Source organism: Macaca mulatta, chromosome 14 (assembly GCF_049350105.2).
Source record: "Macaca mulatta isolate MMU2019108-1 chromosome 14, T2T-MMU8v2.0, whole genome shotgun sequence".
Lineage (NCBI taxonomy): Eukaryota > Metazoa > Chordata > Mammalia > Primates > Cercopithecidae > Macaca > Macaca mulatta.
In genome coordinates, this window is record NC_133419.1 from 52,113,960 (window position 1) to 52,133,697 (window position 19,738).

Sequence of the window (19,738 nt, forward strand, 5' to 3'; positions counted from 1 at the left end):
AATGTGATAAACCTCTTTCCAAAACAACAAAGGACATAGACTCAACATCATAAAATTGTGCTCCAGCATTTTTTTTCAAAGACAAAACAATAATAGATACACTTGTGCTAATAATAGTATCTGGATATAATGTGCAATTCAAAAAGCAATTTTCTTACATAGCATCTCCCTTTCATCACAGCCTGCATTTTAGACTTTATATCTGCTCCAAAGTCTTCTTATAGTTATTATTAACAACAATACTTTGACAAACAACAACAATAACAGATAATAAATATTTGGTGCTTTCTACATGCCGGTCACAGTGCTAAGCATGTTTTCATTCCACTCTCACAAGAACCTTATAAAGGTTATTCTAATGATTACAATCCCATTTTACAGATGAGAAAATGGAGGCTAAGGGAGCTTGGTGGGTTTGTCTTAAGTCACAATGCTAGACAGACATGGAGCTGACGTTCTGAAGCAGGTGGGCCTCCAGAGCCTGAGACCAGTGTGCTGAATGCCCCTTGAAGGAGGCGTCTTAGAGGCCAGCCGCACTTTATAAGCCCATCTCAGTTTGCTGCTGGCAAATGTACCTAGGGTGTGGCTAACGTCCCCCTTCTCTTCCTCCCACATCCACTTTCCCCATTTGGTCAGAAGCCATTTAAACATTTTATTTTTCCCAGTCAAAAACAGTATGAGTCAGTTGAAGCTCAGCCAGTCTGGCCCTAGAGAGCCCTGGAGGCCTGGTGAGGTGCCCTAGGGAACCGGGCTTCCCCTGCTGCCAGGCCCCTGCCCAGCTGGCTAGAATCTAGGTAGAGTTTTCACATCACTGCAATCTCAATGAGGTCTGAGAAGAGTGTCCTGGTAGTCATAACAACCCTGTGAAGACGCCAAGGTACCAAAGTGAGGGGTAGGGGAAAAGGGAGGTACCTTCAGATCAGGAGGGGAGAAGACTTTGCCAAGAGCTATGATATATCCACTATTCAAAGCCCCATGTTAGACCTCTGAGAGATGGAGATACAGCAGGGGGATAAATAACACAAATAAAAACGCCATGCATGAAAAAAGCACACATCCACACATACATGCACACACACACAAACTGTACCATGAAGCAGCTTCTCTTAAGGTAATGACCTCGGGCTCTCCCTCAGTCTCCTATAGGGCCATGAGCCCTGACTGTACAAAGTACTGCTCTGCCACAGAAACCAAAGTCCAGGGCACACGGACCATCATGACCCGCCATGGGCAGTCATCCTCAGAGTGTGTGCAGATCAAGAAGACCAGGAGAAGGGCAGCTGGTTTTGCCCTGAGAGGCAAAGGGAGCCTCTTTCCTTAAAGAAGGGCAGCAAAGGGGTTGTAAGGTAGAGAAAAGGGCAAAGGGAGTGGGCAGAAGGAACAGACCTTAACAAGGCACAGATGTTTCCTCAGCACAGCTGGCTCTGGTGCAGAACCATGGAAGCGAGGGTGAGGGCCAAACCCCATGCACGTACCCAGTGAGCTCCAGAAATGGGGAGGCCTGGGCTGGCTCTTTTATGGTCCTAGCCCACACTCCTGTGATGCAAAAGGCAAGAAGCGGCTGTGGGCAAGTGGGCAGTCCCACAGGCTCTCGGTGAACTCCATGCTGAGCAGCTGTCTAGAGTCCTACGTACTCCCGCCATCCTGGGGCTCAAAGGGGCTGCCCAGCAAGGGAGCGAACATTCATTCATCAAATAACCACATGAACAGAGGTCATGACCTCCGTGACAAGTGCTGAAAAAGGACAGACTGCAAGGACCTGGAGCAGAGGGAACGGTAGTGTAGAGAAGAAAGGGTCAGAGCAGAAATCCACAGCCCAGCATCTGGGATAAACTCCTACTCTGTCACCTACTCAATGGGTCAAGGCCTCAGTTTCCTCACACAGTGTCTTTGGGATAATGATGACATTTACCTCAGCCAACATCTACCAAGCCCCTAATACAAAGTAGTTACCTATGAAGCACTCTAACAGTGCCTGACACAAGGTGAGCAGCCCATAAGCGCTAGATGCTGGCATGAGAACGGTGAGGACAAGACCTAGCCTTCTTATCAGTGAGGTGGGAGGGCTTCTGAGGAGGAGGCAGGTCAATCAGCTGAGTTCCAAAGGGTGAACAGGCATAAGCTAGGCAAACCAGGAGAAAAATGCATTCCAGGCTGAGGGAACAGCGTATGGAAAGTCCCTACAAGGGGAGGCAGCATCACAAGCATTTCCAGCCAAGGAAAGCAGCTCCAAGAGCCTGCTGGAGGGCCCTGGTCTGCAGGACACCTCGGGGCTGAGAATGGCTCTCTTCCGAAAAGCTTTCCTAGATTACTGTGAGCCCCCAAATACAAGCTGCATTCTTGGCACAACTTCTTAGGTCTCTGGCAGAGTTAGGAAGTGAAGAAGACACAACAAGCATCAAGCTTAAGGCCCTGAATGAAAACATGAGAGTTTATGTGCTATTGGCTAGGTGCATTGTGCTAGCTCCCATGCAAAGTACAGACACTGACTTGGGACCCCTGGGGTCAGAGCTTCTTCCTATTTGTTAGACTCCTCCGTATTCACTGGGGAGTTTACAAGGTTTAAAACAAAGACAAAGAGGCCCTCAGGCACCTCCATGAAGGGCCACTAAGTATACTCACCCTTCAAGAAAAGCATTCTCAGCTGGATTAAGCTGGGAAAAAAGGCTATCAGACAGTGGTTGGCAAGAATAGATATTCTGGCTGATTTAGGAAATTTGGGATTCATCCAGGACCAAGGTGGGTGGACCTCGTTCCTGAGAATTCCTTGATGGATTATTTTTCATTTTGAATTGCTATTAGCGGTCCATCAACAACAAGAGCTAAAAAAATAAAAAGTCAGGGGCAAAGAATACAGAGAAGAGACATTCCTGAGGTCTCAGCATGCTGGGAGACACAACAGGCAGTCACAAACTCAAGCCCAACACAACCTGTCCTGCATTCAAAGCTGACAAGAAGAGCGCCCCAATAAACCCAATGGCCAATGAACTTCCCATTTCAAGTACATTTTATCACATTATAAATCTGTTGCTTGGCTGCACAAACAGACCAGTCCTCACTCTTTCAACAAAAACTTCCTGAGCCAGGTAAACTATGCTGGCACTTAGAACAGAGAGAGACAGAAAGAGAGACGGGGGGAGAGAGAGAGAGCACGCGCGCACGCGAGAGAGAGAGAGAGAGAGAGAGAGAGAGTGTGTGTGTATGTGTGCGCGCGCGCGCGCGCGTGTGTGTGTGTGTGTGTGTGTGTGTGTGTGTGTGTGTATATGTGGTCTCCACCCTTAAGAAGCTCAGGTTGCTGAGCATAACAGATAAGTAAATCAACAGTAACACCTTATGATAAGTGCTTTGCAAGAGAGAAAGACATGAGGGTGTTCTGGGAGCCAGGAGGAAGGTCATTTCCAGGTCATGGAGAGGTGCTGGGTAGGGAAGGATGGTGTCCTGAAGAGTTGGGGGAAACTGGAGTTGAGTTCCCAAAGTGTGAACAGGGACCACGCCATTCCCAGGAGAGGGCCCAGCACTGCAAAGACACTAGGAGGTGATGGCTGTTGGTAACTGGGCTGAGGTTAGAAATGTGAGTTAGGGAAAAAGGAAAACCCAAAGCGCAGTGGGGGTGGGGAGGCAAAAGTTGCAGGGGGCCAAAAGCCAGATGATGAGAAGACTGCAGGCCCACCGAAGAGGGTTAGCTTTTACTTTCTAAGCAATGAGGAGCTCTTGGAGAGTTTTAAGCAGAAGAGAGCTCTGATCAGACGTGTGTTAGAAATATGTTGATAGGAATGTGGGCAGTGGAGTGAGGGAGGAAAAACATGAACACAGGATGACCAATTAAGAGGCTGTCATAGAACAAAATGATGAATCCTAAACACAGGAGTGGAGAGACAGAGAAGAACAGAGTTAACAAATTAGAAGATGAGCTCTTCAGGATGTGGTAACCAAGGGAATATGAGGGAAAAGACAAGGCCAGGACGACTACTGAAGCAGAAGCAACTGAGGGGTGTGGACCAAGCAGGCAGCACAGGGAGAAAGATGCATGTGGCACTCTGGAGGGGACAGACAGGTTGAGGTGCCCTCAGGGCAGACCACTAGGAATGTGGACTGGGAGGAGGTTCAGGCCGGACATGGAGATCTGGGTGTCTTCGAGACAGGGGTGAGTGGTGGATGAGCTCACCCAGGGAGGACGTCAAGGATGACGTGAAAGGGACCAAGCCAAACCAGAAGCTAAGGACAAAGAACCGAGAACCAGCAGAGCAGGCTGTGGAGGCTGGGATCTGAGCAGCTGGAGGAGAACCGGGAGCCAACCCAGGAGAGGCACGCTCAGCAGAGCTGAAAAAACCGAGGCCTGGGGTGGGAGTCCTCACTGCAGGGAGCAATCAACTGGGCATTAGCAATGGCAGCCAAGCAAAATAATTAAATCTGTAGTCACCCCAAGAGGAATTTTATGGATTTTACCCCCAAACAAGCTCACTGTCTCACTTCTTGGACAGGCATTTCCCTCTTCACCCTGGTCTCATTGTCTTTTATTTCAGAGCATAATCATAGCTGATGTCACATTCTACATCTCACACATGTAGACGTCTGCTTCACGACAGCAGAGACCTCGTCCAGTTTCACCTCTACAACCATGGTGCCAAGAGCAGTGCCTGAGAGGCTAAGCACCTTTTACCAAGTCCTTTGGTTCATTTGAAGCAATAAATAATTAGTGAGTACATAACATACTACATGCCAGATTCTGTGCTACGATACTGGGGATACAGTGAAAACCAAGACAAAATAGGAGCCTGCCTTTGGAGCTCAAAGCTGGAGGTAACTGGAGAGAAATGCCAAGAGTTTAAACAAAAATGACATTATAATTGTCATAATGCTAGGACTGGAATCTGACTCTCATGCCTTCTAGTGCTATTTTCTTTCCAAGCCCAAGGCTGCTGCCTTCAACTAAATTTTATCTGGGGAAACAGTTAAAGTAAGTGTTTGAGGTTTGGCCTTAGTCTCTTCCAGACTTCCCACACTTCTTCTGCCCTTTCAATAGACTCCTAAGGAGAGGAAACACCCACTACAGGCTCTGAATATTTAACCTGAGGGACTCAATCTATCTCTAGTCCTTCTACATTAGTAGGAGGAAAAATTCCAGACACAGGCGAGAAAAAGCAGGAAGTAGCATAAGCCAGGGATTATACAGACCTGGGTTCAAATCCCTTGTAACCTTGCATAGGTTATTCAACTAAGACTTATTTCTGGCTGAAATAAGAATACTGTTAATAACTTCCCCCACATAGGTCATTGCAAAGATGAAATGGGATGATACACAATAGCACTTAGCACAGGACTTAGTACATCATGAGTGTTCAATAAATCATGGCTCTAAACCAGTTACACCTGTTGCTTTTATTACCAGCTCTCTAACTGCTATATTCACACAAACCAAGTCAAAAACTACTTAGAATTCAAACCAAAGAAGGTACACTCAAAATACTCAGAGCACAAATTGAAACGTAATTCAATCATGAGTGGAGGAATTATCCTCAAGTCCCCATATTTGGATAGACTCTGCAGTAAGAAGTTTTATTTCAATTTTTGGTCCACTCTATTTTCTCCTCTAACTTATACAACTGCAACTACTCCCCCAACAGATCACATCTTGTCTCATGGCAAGGGTCCAGACATGGGCTGGATTCCGTGGTGCAAGTTGTGGCAGAGTTATGAACACCACACCTCAAAAGGGAGCATAAGAATACAATCACAAGCCTACAGTACACACAAACTCCCAAACACAGCTTGGCTCCAAAGAAGGAAATGAGAACTGGTCACAGCATGCTTTGCCTGCCTCAAAGCTAAAGCAAAGGTTATTCTGACAAGCAAGTATCTAAATCTTATGTATCTCCCTTCTTTTACTACCTAAACCTTCTATGAGTGGTCTATTTTTGTAACATCTCAATTCTTTATCCTTCATTTATGTCCAATTCCATGTAACCTGGCTTCCTCTTTCCTTCCCCTTCTGTGACATTACATTCCTCAAGGCCATCTGCAAAGACCTTGTCACAAATTCAGCAGCCTCCCTTCAGGTCCCTTCTCCTTGGTCTCCCCATTCTCTTCCCTTCCTGGGACTCTCCTCCATGGCCTCTGAGTCTCTTCCATCTTCTTCCTATCCCAAAGTTATGCATGTTCCCCAAAATCAGCCCACTGCTCATCTTGGGGAGACCGTGTTTAATCCTATGGCTTCCATTCTACATCTCTAGACTTAATCTTCTCAGGCTAGGCCTCAGCCCTGCATTTCCAATTCTCTGCTGGACATTTCTTATGGATGATTACTGTTATCTTGAATTCAACATATCTAAAACCAGAACCATCAGCTACTCCTCTCCACCCCCAACATCTACATTTCTGTCAACGATACCACTGTGAACAAGCAAGTCTAAACTTTCATCCTCTTTGACTCCTGCCTCTAAAGTCTAAGAGACTGAAAACACTACTGGTTCTCCCTTTGCAGTATCTCCTCCATTGAACCTTTGCTTCCATTTTCACTACTGCTCACCACAACACCTCATGCCTGGATGACTGCTGCTGCCTTCCAAAAGGGGCCCATGCCTCTTGTCCAGCTATCAGATGGATGTTCCTAAAATGTAAACATCACTTCTGCCACTTCACTTCTTTGCCCAAAATAACTTCAATGGCTTCCCACTGCCTTCAGGATAAAGTCTATGTGTCTTAGCCAGGCATTTAGGGTCTAGAAAAGGAGTCGGTAAACTACATCCCGCAGGCCAAATCCAGCCCACCACCTGCTTCTGTAAATAAATTTTACTGGAATACCGCCACACCCATTCATTTCCATATTATCTATGGCTGCTTGCATGTTACCACAGCAGAGTGGAGTAGCTGTGACAGAGACCACATGGCCTACGAAGCCAAAAATATTTAGCATCTGGTCCTCTACAGAAAAAGTTTGCTGATGGACTAGAATCGTCAGACGCCAGCAGATTGCACCACAGTTCTTGCCCATGACTCCTTTCGATGAAGATTTTGCTCCTATAGGACTGCTGCTAAGCCCACTTTTTTTATACCTCACCTCTATGTTCTCAAGCCCCGAAAATCTTTCACTCCTCCCTGGAGTTTTTTCAATCTAGCTTGCCCTTCAAACCAGAGCCAAAGCTCCACCTCTCCATAAGGCCAGCTGCATCCATCCCCCGCACCCCTTGGTTCCCTTCCTGTGGCCTCCCTCTCTGCATCTACCACAGAAACCCACAGTGAGATTTCACTTTTCCTATGTACCCCTTCAGCCTGCCCTACAGGCTTCTCCAGGTCCAGGACTGGTAACCTCCACAAAGAACTTGCCAATGATAACTACCTTGCCTTTCATTCCAAATACCAATCCTCGATAGCATAATTTGGTAAGAAGGCATCAAACAAACTTACCAATGAAGGCCCAGGATTCCACATTGGAAAAGTTAAGCTTGGGTCCAAACGTATACACTCTAGCCAGCACCACCTAAAAGCCAATGAAATAAAAGTTTAGCTTTAAATTCACAGCACCCAATATGTTTTGATTTACCATACTCCTGGGATGCCCATTTCTGCTTCTTTGCCTAGAAAATCCCTGCTTGTCCTTTAAATCCATTGGGCAGTTTTTACCTATAAGCCTCCCCAGTGTTCCAGGCAGGCCAGGCACCCCCTCCTCTCAGCACCCATGGAACGCTAGTAGCATGCCTATGGTAACACATGGCACGTTGTGGCATAACTTCTTGTTTAGGAAGGAGAGGGGGTTTCTCTACACTGTAGGCTTTTCAAGAGAAGAGATCTATTAAGTTCACCCCATTCTATACCCCCAACTGCCTAGAACACTACCGGCACTTAGATGTTCCTCAATAAATACTTGTAAAATGGATGGAAAAATAACCTACTCAATTCATTAAAACATGCTTGGATATCTAAAATTCTGCTAGGCCAGAATTTTCACCATAAAAATGAATACCTCAACCCCACTGCCTTTAACAGGCAATGGTTTAAACAGGAAGGACTAATGAAATTAATCTAAATACACACCTTTGGAATGACACTCCCCTGGGCAGAAACCACCAGAGGCTCCCAGAATCTAAGAAGGCAGGCCCAACTCCACAGCCCAGGATGCTGGGCCTGCACCAACTGGCCCGGCTGCAGTCTCAGCTTGCTTGGTTTCCCCCGATAGACCCTACTATCCAGACAAACAGGACTGGTAGTTCCCAAAACCCTCTCAGTTGGACATCTTCCTCCACTTTTCTCCACATTACTTCCATCTACTGAGATGGTGCATCCATTTCAAACATCATATCCCAGGCCAAGTTCATGATGGGGCCCCCAAAAGTGCTTTTTTTAAATCTCTCTCCATTTTTAATTGTGAGAAAATACATGTCACACAAAATTTACAGTCTTAACCATTTTTAAGTGTACAGTTCAATGGTATTAAGTACCTTCATATTGTTGTTCAACCATTACCACCAGCCATCGCCAGAACTCTTTTCATCTGCAAAAAACGAAACTCTATACCCACTAGACAACAACTCTCTCTTCCCTCCTCCCCGCAACCCCTGGCACCCAATAAGGTTTTGTCAAATGAATGAATACATAAATTAATGAATATATGAATGAATGTGACTCAATCCTCCCCACAAAAGCCAGAAGCCCTGTTTCCTTCTGCTGGATTCCTATGGTACTATCTTCACATCTTTTTAGATTTATTTCAATAAATCTTAAATGATCTGTTTTTGCAAAATTATATTCTCCTTCTGGAAAGGAACTATGACTTATTTGCAAAGTTAAACTTAGGTCCAACAGCATGCATTAGGCCTGTCTTGCATGTTGCTAGATCCATTGGTCAAGTCTCAGTCCTTACCTTGCAGCTTTGACACCATTTAATCATGCCCTCTAGCTCTCCTGGTTTTCTACCCACCTCACTGGCTGCTCCTTCTCTTTGCTTATTCTTCCTTATCTCCCCACCTCTTATGTCAGAGTGTTCAGTCCTTGTTTTCATCTCTTCTCTGTCACTCCCTTGGTGATCTCAACTAGTCTCTTGAATTCACACATATCACCTCCATGCTGATGATGCTCAGATTTCTCTCCGAGCCTGGACCCCTCCTCTGAACTCCTGACCAGGATATCCAACTGCTTGTGTCAAGTAAGAAGTAGATGGGAGCTTTGTGTAAGACACGGTGAGACAACACAGACCCCTGACCTGCTCCTCCCAGAGTCATATCCGCTTCAGTTTAAGACAATGTTCTTCCAGCTGCCCAGACCAAAAATTTGGGAGTCATTTTCATCTCCTTTCTCTCTCACTCTGTATCTAATCCTCACTAAAACTGGTTCTTACCTTTAAAATGTATTCAGAATGTGGCCATTTCTCACCACCTCCACCGTCCCCATCCTAGATTGCTGCGATAGTCTCCTAATTGGTGCCCTGCTTCCCTGCTGCTACTCTTGGAGTCACTCTACCTCCACCCATACTCTATTCTGAACAGGGGAGGAAATCTGGTGCAACATGAATCAGATTGTGTCATTTCTTTCCTTAAATCCCTTAAAAGCCTTCCCAGCAAGGATGATGCCAAAAGGATGAATGTGCCTAAAGCAGACTCACAGGCCTCGGGGCAGGCTGGGGGCAGGAGAGTCAGTCTCCAAGCCAGAGTCCTCCTCTCCCCCACCTATTTCTCCACTGGCAGTCCTGACTGTATCATCTATCATCTGATTTCTCAAAAAAGGAAGCTCTTTAAAGGGAGGGAAATCCAATCAATCAGCTTCCTTTTCCAGCTGGATACCACAAGAAGCCAACAACACTAACACTTCTGAAGAAGCAATAAGGTACGTTGAGTATGCCAACACCTAATAATGTTTCCAAAGATAAGGCTAGCCTTCCAGAGACTCATTCTTTATGCCCTTGGTGGCAGTGGGGAATCTTCCATAAGACCCGCTTCTCCCTGCCTCCATCTGGCCACCAAGTCTTGCCTGTCTAACATCTCTAGGACTCTATCCCTGTCCTCCACCTCACTGATGCTGTGGCTGGAGGTGAAGTGCAAATAAAGTAAGTCAGGACTCTAAGCTAGTTTAGGCATCATCAGTGCTCCTTGGAGCTACAGCAGTGGCCTCCGAACCCATCTCAACACCTCTTATCACTCACTTCCGACCACAACCCCGTACAGTGTCCAAAATGATTTTACTAAAACCTAACTTTGATCAAGTCCCTTGCTTTAACCTCTGTGAAGAGTTCCTACACTGCCATATTATATATTCTTCACAATCTATTATAGTAAGCCATGGTAAACAGTCTTTTTTATCTTCCCTAGATGCATGTTGTCTGCCTTCTCCTTTAAAAGACGCTGGTTGCCCCAGCGGGGGTGGGCAGACGATCCGGCCTAGATTAGAACTCTCCAATCCCTTGCAACAGTGATGGGTCCAAAGGCAGGCACATCACCAACCTGGGCCAATCAGAGTCTTTCCCTTAAACTGATACCTAGATGTAGAGAAAGGCTCTCCCCCTTCACTGGGATTGTAAACTGAGGCTGCTGGCAGCTATAGCCCCTCAGGCAGAGCAGCCTGTCTGCGGTAGAGAGGTCTGATGCCAACACACAAAGAACAGAAGGCAAGGAGCCAAATGGACCGCTGGCAGCATCAACTCGCATTCCAGAACTTCTTTCTTTTGTGCACTCCTACAGCATCCTTCCCAGTCATGGAACCAGTAACTACCCACTTACGCCTCAGCTAGCTGGAGTCCCAACAGGCCCATCACGCCGTTTTCTGTATCTGTGCCTTTTCCCACGTTGTTTCCTCTGCCCAGAAAGCACACTCCCTGGATTTTTATCCAGCAGCCAAACTTCCTCTGTGGAGCCTCCCCTGAGGGGAAGCACAGTTAGTCCAGTCTTCCAGATCTGCTCTACAATGCCTAGAATACACGCCTCTGCCATGCTTAGACCCCTCCCTCTGTCTCTGTAATCTCAGTGCTAGCTAGCTGCTCAAGCTAGAAACCTCAGACCAACCTGGTCTCCCTGCACTTCCTCACTGTCCTGATGGAACTTCCTGTCCTTCCTTTCTGCTGCAGTTCTACTGTCACAGCCAGGACCTCAGGACCTTCTGCTTGGACATAGGCAGCAGCCACCTGGGCTCTCTCCACTCCCCCTCTTCCCATCCCCCTCCCACTGCTGTCAGGGCTGGGCTTCCATGGCCCTCCTGCACCTACAGAATGGAGCCCTTGCATCTAAACTAGCCCCGACCTATATGCTCCAATTTCCCCCAACCACTTCCACTCCCAGCAGGATGGAGCAGGTGCACTTTCACCGATTCCACCTGCTAAGAACAACGAAAATCCCTGGGCATTCTATGCTAGATGACTGTAAGAAGACTCCAAAGGGCAGACTGAAGAAGGTAGACCAGCTGTGACCTCAGGACCCAAGGAACAACACAGTGGTGAGCTTCCTGCATTTCCTTTTCTGCATATAGCTCAGACTTGGAACTGAGGAGACTGGCAACCCAGAAATGCCAAAGAGCACAAAGAGAAAATACCCCAACAAATCTCCCTCTTTCAAGACAGAAAACTTGTAGATAATAACCACTGTATTTCAGCCAAACACCACACACACACACACACACACACACACAAAAACCCACAGTCCTACTCACAACGATGCCAGCAAAGTGCAAGTGGCATCTACAACAAACCCACAGCTGACCTTACACTTCATGGTGAAAGGCTGATGTTTTCCCCAAGACTAAGAACAAAGCAAGGATACGCACTCTCAGCACTCTTGTTCAACACAGGACTAGAAGTCTTCGCCACCACACTCAGGCAACAAAAGGAAATAAAAAACATACAGATTGGAAAAGATGAAATGAAACACTCTCTATTAGCAAGTGATACGACTGTCTATGCAGAAAATCCTGAGGAATAAACAAAAAAAAATTTCTATGACTAATTAGTGAGTTTAGTAAACATGTAGGATACAAGATAAAAACACAAAATCTATTGGATTTCTATATACTAGCAATGAACACATGGATACCAAAATTTAAAATACAACCCCATTTGCAATCAGTAAAGAAAAAAAAGAAATAACTATAATTTCTCTCAGCTAACCATTCTGTGGTTTAGCCACTTGAGGCCGTCTGTGCCATGAGGGCAGGGATGATATATTGTTTTGCTCTCCAGTGAAATAAAACACCTAGCGGGGACCCAGCATCTAGTAGGTGTGCACTATTTGTTTTCACAGCTCATGTCCTGCCATCTCTAAGATGAACCTTCTTCCCCATATGCTCCTAGTGAGATCATGGTCTATTAAAAAGTCCCATCTCCAGTTTCAGCCTTGGCAGGTCATGACTGCCAAAGGAAGTACGTGGGAAACAGTTTCCGCTCCCACTCTCAAACACACGTGGATTGTTACCCTTCAGCCAGGGTGTCACCAGCGTTTGCAGGCATTGGAAGTAGACTCCAGTAGGCATATCTCACCCCCCTAGAGGGCACACTCAGTCCCTCCCATGTCCCTCTAAAGGGGTCCCAAGGTTTGACCCAAAGAGCCCAGAGAAAATGAGACAATTCTCAGTGCTGCCTCACCTCTGCTGTGTGCTAGGAGGGATTCCAAGTGCCCTCCCTGTGTCTGAAAGCTTAGTCATGAATGCGAATTGCCCATCTGTGCCGAAAAAAGTACCGCAGAGTGAAAGAGGTTATGGAGGACAGGTCAGGGCCCAGAGAACACTCAGATATCTGTTTCCAAAAAATTTCCCCTCTTGCTTCTGAGGGTAGGAAGTAAGACTAATACTCATTAGGCAAAGCCAAAACCTCAGAATTATCTTGGCTCCTTTCTTTCCCCCATGCCCCACTACCAATCCCACAGCAAAAGTTGCTGGCCCACCTTCAGAACAGATCTCAAATCTAATGGCTTCTCCCCACCTCTACCACCCCAGCTCAGGGCCAAACCTTCCGGTCACACACCTGGATAACAACCACAAACGCCCGCTTCTCCCCTGCATTCCCCTTGCTCCCTCAGTCCACTCTCAACACAGCAGCCAGAGTGAGCCCTGTGAGACATGCCTCAGATGCTGTTGTTCCTCCTTCAAAACTCTATGTTCTGGCTCCTCTTGCCATTCCCAAGGCAACCAAATCCTTACAGAGACCCCAATGGCCTGGCCCCCACAACTCCATGCCCTCATCTGCTCCCACTCTCCTCTCCTCCCCACTCCATTCCAGCAGGCTTTGTCTTGCTGTTCCTTTTGCATAAAATGCTCTTCCTCCAGCTAAACACATAGCTCACTTCTCCACCTCACTCACTGCAACACACAACATGCCATGAGTTCACCAGAACTCACTTCCTTTTTTAGGGGGCACATGGCTAGACTTCCTTTGCCAGACTCCCTTGCAGTCAGGAGTGAACATGTGACTGAATTCTGGCCAGTGGGTGGGAGGGAGGGATGCTTCCTCCAGATGGGTCCATAAAGCCTTGCTCACAAACTACCCTCTTCTCTTCTTCCTCACACTCCAGCATTTGAATGGAAAGGAAGCTAAAGCCCTTGAAGAAGGCAGAGACACAAGATAAAAGGAGTCTAGGTCTCTCAATGACTGCAAGGAAGGCTGCCTGCTAACCAGGAGAAGTCACTTTGGAAATTTTCTCCACAGAAGTGCAGTTTTGTTGTGTTGCTACACTGAGATTTGGGGGTTTGTTAACTTAACAATTTGGTGTACTTTCAAAGAGGCCTTCTTTGACCACTCTATTCAAAATCCTCCCACTTCCCATCTGACCTCCTTGCTTCATTTTTCTCCATAGTTGTCATTACCACATAGCATAATGTATATGTCATTTGTTATATGATCTCTATCTCCCCAAGTTAGAATATAAGCTGAAGGTGGGAGTTCTGCCTTTTTTCCCTTTGCTGTACACCCTGGGTTTACAACAGTTCTCAGCCTGTTGCAGGCAATCATTTGTTGCCAATGAATGAATGAATGGAGTACATGGACTCCAAGGTTAGAAAGGCTCACTGAGGCCCAGCTCTGCCATTTACTAGCTGTGTGACCTGGGGTAACTTACTCTACCCCTTTAAGGCTCATCTTCTTTATCAGTAAAATGGGAGAAGTAACAGTACCTACCTCAAAGAAATTGGGAATAATTAAGATCATGAACATAATGCCTTAGCTTAGTGCCTGGTAACTGCTCAGGCTCTGTACATGACGACTGCTATTGTTAATCAGCTTGAGGCCAGAGGACAAGACTGGGTTTCGGGTCCTAGCACGGTCAGTGGCAGGGCAACATCTCAGAGAGGAAGAGGCTGAATGGATATTTACATGCACAAACTCTTCCAGAAGAAATCAAGACAAACACCTAGGTAGTGAGATTCAAGAGCTGCTTAAAAGTTCTCAGTAAATTGCCAACAATCAGAGGAACCTGCCAAGTGGGGGCAGGGGCGATGACAAGTGTATGTGGAGTCTGCAGAAAAGTGCTGCTTGTGGAGCGAGCACCACCCAGATGACGAGAGATCACTTTGTGCCTTTTAAGAAACAATTTTCACAGCAAAGCTCAAGAAAAGAGAGAGGCCTCTTGCATCATGGGGACAAGGTAATAAGGCTATAAAAATGGAACTCAAATAAACCACACACAGAGCCCACATGGGCCCAATTTTCCAGGGAAAATAGCAATTGCACAGCATTTAGATGGGGGAAGTCACACTTGTGCCTCAGCACAGCAAACAGCTTTCAAAAATCATTAGGCTGCAGAAAAGTCACCAGGTTTGCCAAATTAGCAGTGCCAGCTCTCACCTGCCTCCTCTGTCACACTCACCTCTTTCTACAGATAAGAGGACAGGGACAGTGATACTCATCAACAGCTATGATCCCCCAGGAACACGCAGCACCCTGCAGCCAGGATAGGACGCCACAGCAGCTCCAGCCTGGGTCACCCTGCTGCCCCTCTCCCGATGCCCTCACAGCTTTCTCCTTGGCCCAGACCTATTCCTCAGGTCTCACCTCCTGGGATTCTCTGCAGCCCTGGGCCTCACTGACAAACTTCTTAAAGCTCGTCTTCCTGTGGCCCCTCACGGCTCTCACCAAACCCTCCTCCCATCCCCACCTCTCCAATCCCCCTCATCTCCAACTCTGGTCTCTTTTCCACCTCTGTATTCCTGAATGTTGATAATCCCAGCCTCTAAACATATGGCATCTGTCCATCTTTCTGGTTCTAGTGACTGTTCTTTCCCCAAATCAGAGGCAGGACAGCTTCATGGTCAGAAGCACAGAGCCTGGAGCCAGATGAAATTGGTCTGATCTTGGCTCCACAGCAGTGTGATACTGGGCAATTAATTCACTGCTATATACCTTAGCTTCCTCATCTGTAAAATGGGGTAATAACAGTACCTCATTTGGTTCATTGCGTGGATTAAGTGAGTTACTACATAAAAAGCTCTTAGAACCATGCCTGGTACCTGATACTCTCCATAAAGTGCTACTATGCCCATTACTACAGGCATCCGATTCTTCAGCCAAATCCCAAACACTGCCCCATGTCCTTCCGTCTCTATCTCCTCTACTCAGGCTTTTTACCTTTGCTGAGAATGTCCAGCCTCCATTTCAGCCTGTCCTTCAAGGTGTTGACAAACGCAACCAGTTCCATAAAACCTTTCTTGATTCTCTTGCCTCTTGGCCCCATCCTGCCCAGCAGTGAGGCAGAACTCCTCCCTTCTCTAAAAGGATGGAGCTGACTTCTCCCAGGGCCCCCTTCTTAATCTCCCTTGAATAACCATTGCTTTATCCTTCCCACTCCCTGGTCATGAGCTTCTCAGAAACACGGGTGCATTGGGTTCTTTCTCCCTAAAGTTTTATTCCTTGCAACCTTATATAGTGTAAACATTTGCTGGTTTAAACTGAAATGCAAAGCTTACAGACCAAGTCTATATAATAAGCCACCAGAGACTGAAACAATAAAAACAACAACAGGCCAGGTGTGGGGGCTCACGCCTGTAATCCCAGCACTTTGGGAGGCCGAGGCAGGTAGATCATGAGGTCAGGAGATAGAGACCATCCTGGCCAACATGGTGAAACCCCGACTCTACTGAAAATACAAAAATTAGCTGGGTGTGGTGGTGTGTGCCTATAATCCCAGCTGCTCGGGAGGCTGAGGCAGAAGAATCGCTTGAACCAGGGAGTCAGAAGTTGCAGTGAGCCAAGATTGCGCCACTGCACTCCAGCTTGTTGGCAGAGCGAGACTCCATCTCAAAACAACAACAACAACAACAACAAATCAGCAAGTCAGAGGAAGCCTTCCCCATCGCTCCAAAGCCAACACATACCTCAGGCTCAGCAGTACTGGGGACCAAGTCAGTGCTATTTGTCAATTTCATTCTAGTTATTTCCTAATGACCAAAAAATCAAATCCTTTCAGCAAGTCTACAACCTGCTTCCACTACTAAATGGCATTTCCAGAGAAGCTCACTCGCAATTAAGGAGACGTGTTTTTTCTCGGAAATCTTATTTACTGTTTCTTGTTTTAGGGCATTTCTAAAAATATCCTTAAGAAGAGATCACTGTTTATTTTATTTTGTTATGTTTTCATCAGACGCAGGAATACAGATCTCTTTGATTTTCACAGGTAGATTGCTGCTTCCAAGGATTTATTGGCTCCACTCCACACTCAGGAATAAACAAGTCACGAGTTACTTGTATACACACAGCCTTTCACTTACGACTAATTTCATGTTACTGTTTCCCTGCTTCCTCATTCATGAAAACCCCAACAAAAATGATTCCTAGCATTTTAAGTAAATTTTTTATATATCCTCATGACATTCTTCTTGAAAAAAGAAATTCTGATTCTCTATTAAATCTTGGGCCATTGCCACTAGCTAGACAAATGCCAACTAATGAAATGATTCCATAATACACAGAGATGACTTAATGTAGCATTAGCTGAAAGAGCAAAAATTAGAAGCGATCTAAATGCTCCATAACAAGCTCATGGCTTACTGAAAACATTCCCTTGATAGAATATTATACAGCCATTTTACATGGCCATAAGGAAGACGAGGGACCCATGGAAAAGGGCTGGGTCATAATGTTAAGAGTAAAGAGGCCACGGTGCAAGGGAAAGGCCAAGATTAGGGAAAGGCCAAGGTCAATTCAGAAATTCCATCCCCAAACAGCCAAGAGGAATGGGAAGGGAACTCTTCCTACGTTTGCAGAATGAACCCATCTCTGGATGAGCGAACAACTTGCAGCCCCTCGGACACTCAATGTCAAGCTTGGCACTCTCCAGTGTGGCCACCAAGCTCCCACCTGAAGGCCCAGCTCTTCCCAAGTCTCTGAGGCTAATGCTGGGCAAAGGCGGGAGGGATTTGCTTGCTTGCTGCTAATCTGACAGGTAAAGAAAGTGAACCAAGAAACTGGGCATCTCAGCCAAGGCCTCCGACTACTCAGCCCCTTGTCCTCTGTTGGTTCAGTTGAAACTCTGCCACCCCGAAGGTGCCTGAGAGCATGGGCTCTGCGTGCCATGTGCAGGTCCACAAGACAACTCCACCTCTGGAAGAGAAAATGACTCCAGAGCTTCTCTCCCAGTGCCCTCTCCCTCACTCCACCACAATCCCCAGTGTGGACCCCTCCTGCCAAATACAAGAGGCCATAGTCATTGCCCTGGAATTACAGTCTTCCCCCGACGGCCCCAAACCACCTACCTAACCATGCCTCCCAAGGCACTCACCCCTCCCCAGGTATGGCAGGGGCAGCTCTCCTGTTTCTTCTGCCACCCCCAGAAGCTATGCTCCCTTCACCAACCCAGATCCCTTACAGGCCAGCTCAAGCCTTTTCTCCTGCACCCTCTTGCCCCAGCCACCTCCAAATACATGGGTCTTAACACTGCCTCCCTGGAATGACCCCAACCTCTCAAAGCCTGAGTAGCCAAAAAGCCAGACTCTTATATGTGAAACAATCAGGTCACCTAGATGCTGTCATCCAAGAGACTCCTCTCTCCAAAATTTGCTCTAAATGTACCACTGGAGACTCTCATTTAGGTGGTTGTCAAGCTCTCCCTTGACACTCCTTGGGAGGGGGCACAAACATCAGACGGCAGTGATGCTGGAGCCAGGCCCCCTTGTAAGGGTCCTGATGGATTAAAGAGCTCTTTCCACCTCCCACAGCCGCCAGCAGCAAGCACTTCCTAAGCTCCCACCACATGCCAGCTGGGGGCGCAGACTGCCTGAGATACAAATCTGAACAGGCCAGTCTTTGCCCCACAGGAATTCCAACTGGAACAGGAAAAAGTGTGAGATAAGCCCCACTACTGCAGTGTGATAAATGCCGAGCAGAGAAGGCAAAGTGAAGGGTAACACAGAGCACAGGTGGTGGTGATTTAATTCAGCCTCAGAAGGGACTACAGAAAGGCTCAGAGAAAGCCACATTTGAGCCAGAGCCTGGACAATTAACAGAGACAATGAAAATACTGGCAACCATGTATTGGGTGCTTCCTGTGTGCTGAGCACTGTTTCCAACACTTTACCTGTGTGCATCCAAACTCATTCACTCATGCATCACTGAGCCCCTAATGCCAGGCACTAATCCAGGCACTGGGGATACAGCAGTGAACAAAATTTAACACTGGTGCCTGCCTGCATCAAGCTTATGTTCTGTTGGGAAAAAAAAATAAATAAAAATAAATAAAAATAAATAAAAATAAACAAATAAGGAAAATGTAAATATATTAGATGGTGATAAGTGCTAGGAGAAAAAATAGAGAAAGGGAAAAAGGGAACATCTGGGGGCAGTGACCCAGATGGAACAATTTTAAATAGGGTGACATTTGAAAAAAAGACCTGAAGAAGGTGAGCTAACTAGCCATACACACCTCTGGGGGAAGAATGTTCCAGGCCAAGGGAGCAGGCAGTAGGAAGAGCTTAAACAGGAAGCATGCCTGGTGTGTTTGAAGAACAACACGGATTCCACTGTGGCTGGAGCAGAGCTAGAGAGGGGCAGGTAGGAGCAGCATATACAGCTGTGCAAGTTGTGCAATGCATAAGTTGGGGAGGAAGCAAGTGCCACTTACATGCACCACAAGGAGCTGTGCAGAACCCAGCATGATCAACCATACACCATGGCCCTGGGGTGGCAGATGAGGTCAGAAGTACCAGGAAGCTTTGAGGGCCATGCTAAGATTTGGCTTTTCCTCTCACTGGGACAGGAAGCTACTGTGAAGAGGGTTCTGAGCAGAAGCCTGCCCTGATCTGACCCTCGGTCACAGGATCACTGTGTAAAGAATGCACAGTAGCAGGATGAAATTGGAAGCAGGAGACAGCTTTGGAGGCTACTGCAATCACCACACTCAACTACAGTCTTAGCCTCATGGTCCCACGCAGTAGGTTCCATGAGCACTCTTTCACAGAATAAGAGAATGAGGCTCAAGAGAGATCTGGTCACTTAATCAATGTCACTCAGCTAGGAGGAAAAACAGGGGGAAGAGAGCATTCCAGATGGAATGAACAGCATAGGCCATGGAGCAGGAGCTTGGCAGGTCCTAGCACACTTGGGAAAGGGCAGGCTCATGGTTTGGGATGCCCAAAACCTCCCCTAGGGACACATGGGGACACATGGCAAGGCCAATGGGCGAAGGCCTATCTGCGGCCTGCCCACACTCACACCAATACCCACCAACAGTCCCCAAGCTGGCACTGCTCCCTGGACCGCAGCAACTGCCTCCTAACCCATCTCCCTGCTGCACTCCTGTCCTCCTCACCGCCGACCCACAGGCAGCCAGAAGAACCCTTAAAA

At 46.9% G+C, this 19,738-nt stretch overlaps 1 protein-coding gene across 19 annotated transcripts in view; it reads right to left on the bottom strand.

Moving 5' to 3' along the window:
• ARNTL (aryl hydrocarbon receptor nuclear translocator like) overlaps positions 1-19,738 on the bottom strand; it is a 109,374-nt gene that overhangs the window by 70,067 nt on the left and 19,569 nt on the right. For 18 of the 19 annotated variants that reach the window (XM_077960489.1, XM_028832574.2, XM_077960487.1 and 15 more), the window contains exon 2: positions 7,405-7,477. Coding sequence is in view for 7 of the 19 variants with exons in the window: in XM_077960481.1 (XP_077816607.1) it covers positions 7,405-7,477 (73 nt within the window). In the remaining 12 variants the exon portion in view is untranslated. 19 annotated transcript variants of the gene reach the window in all.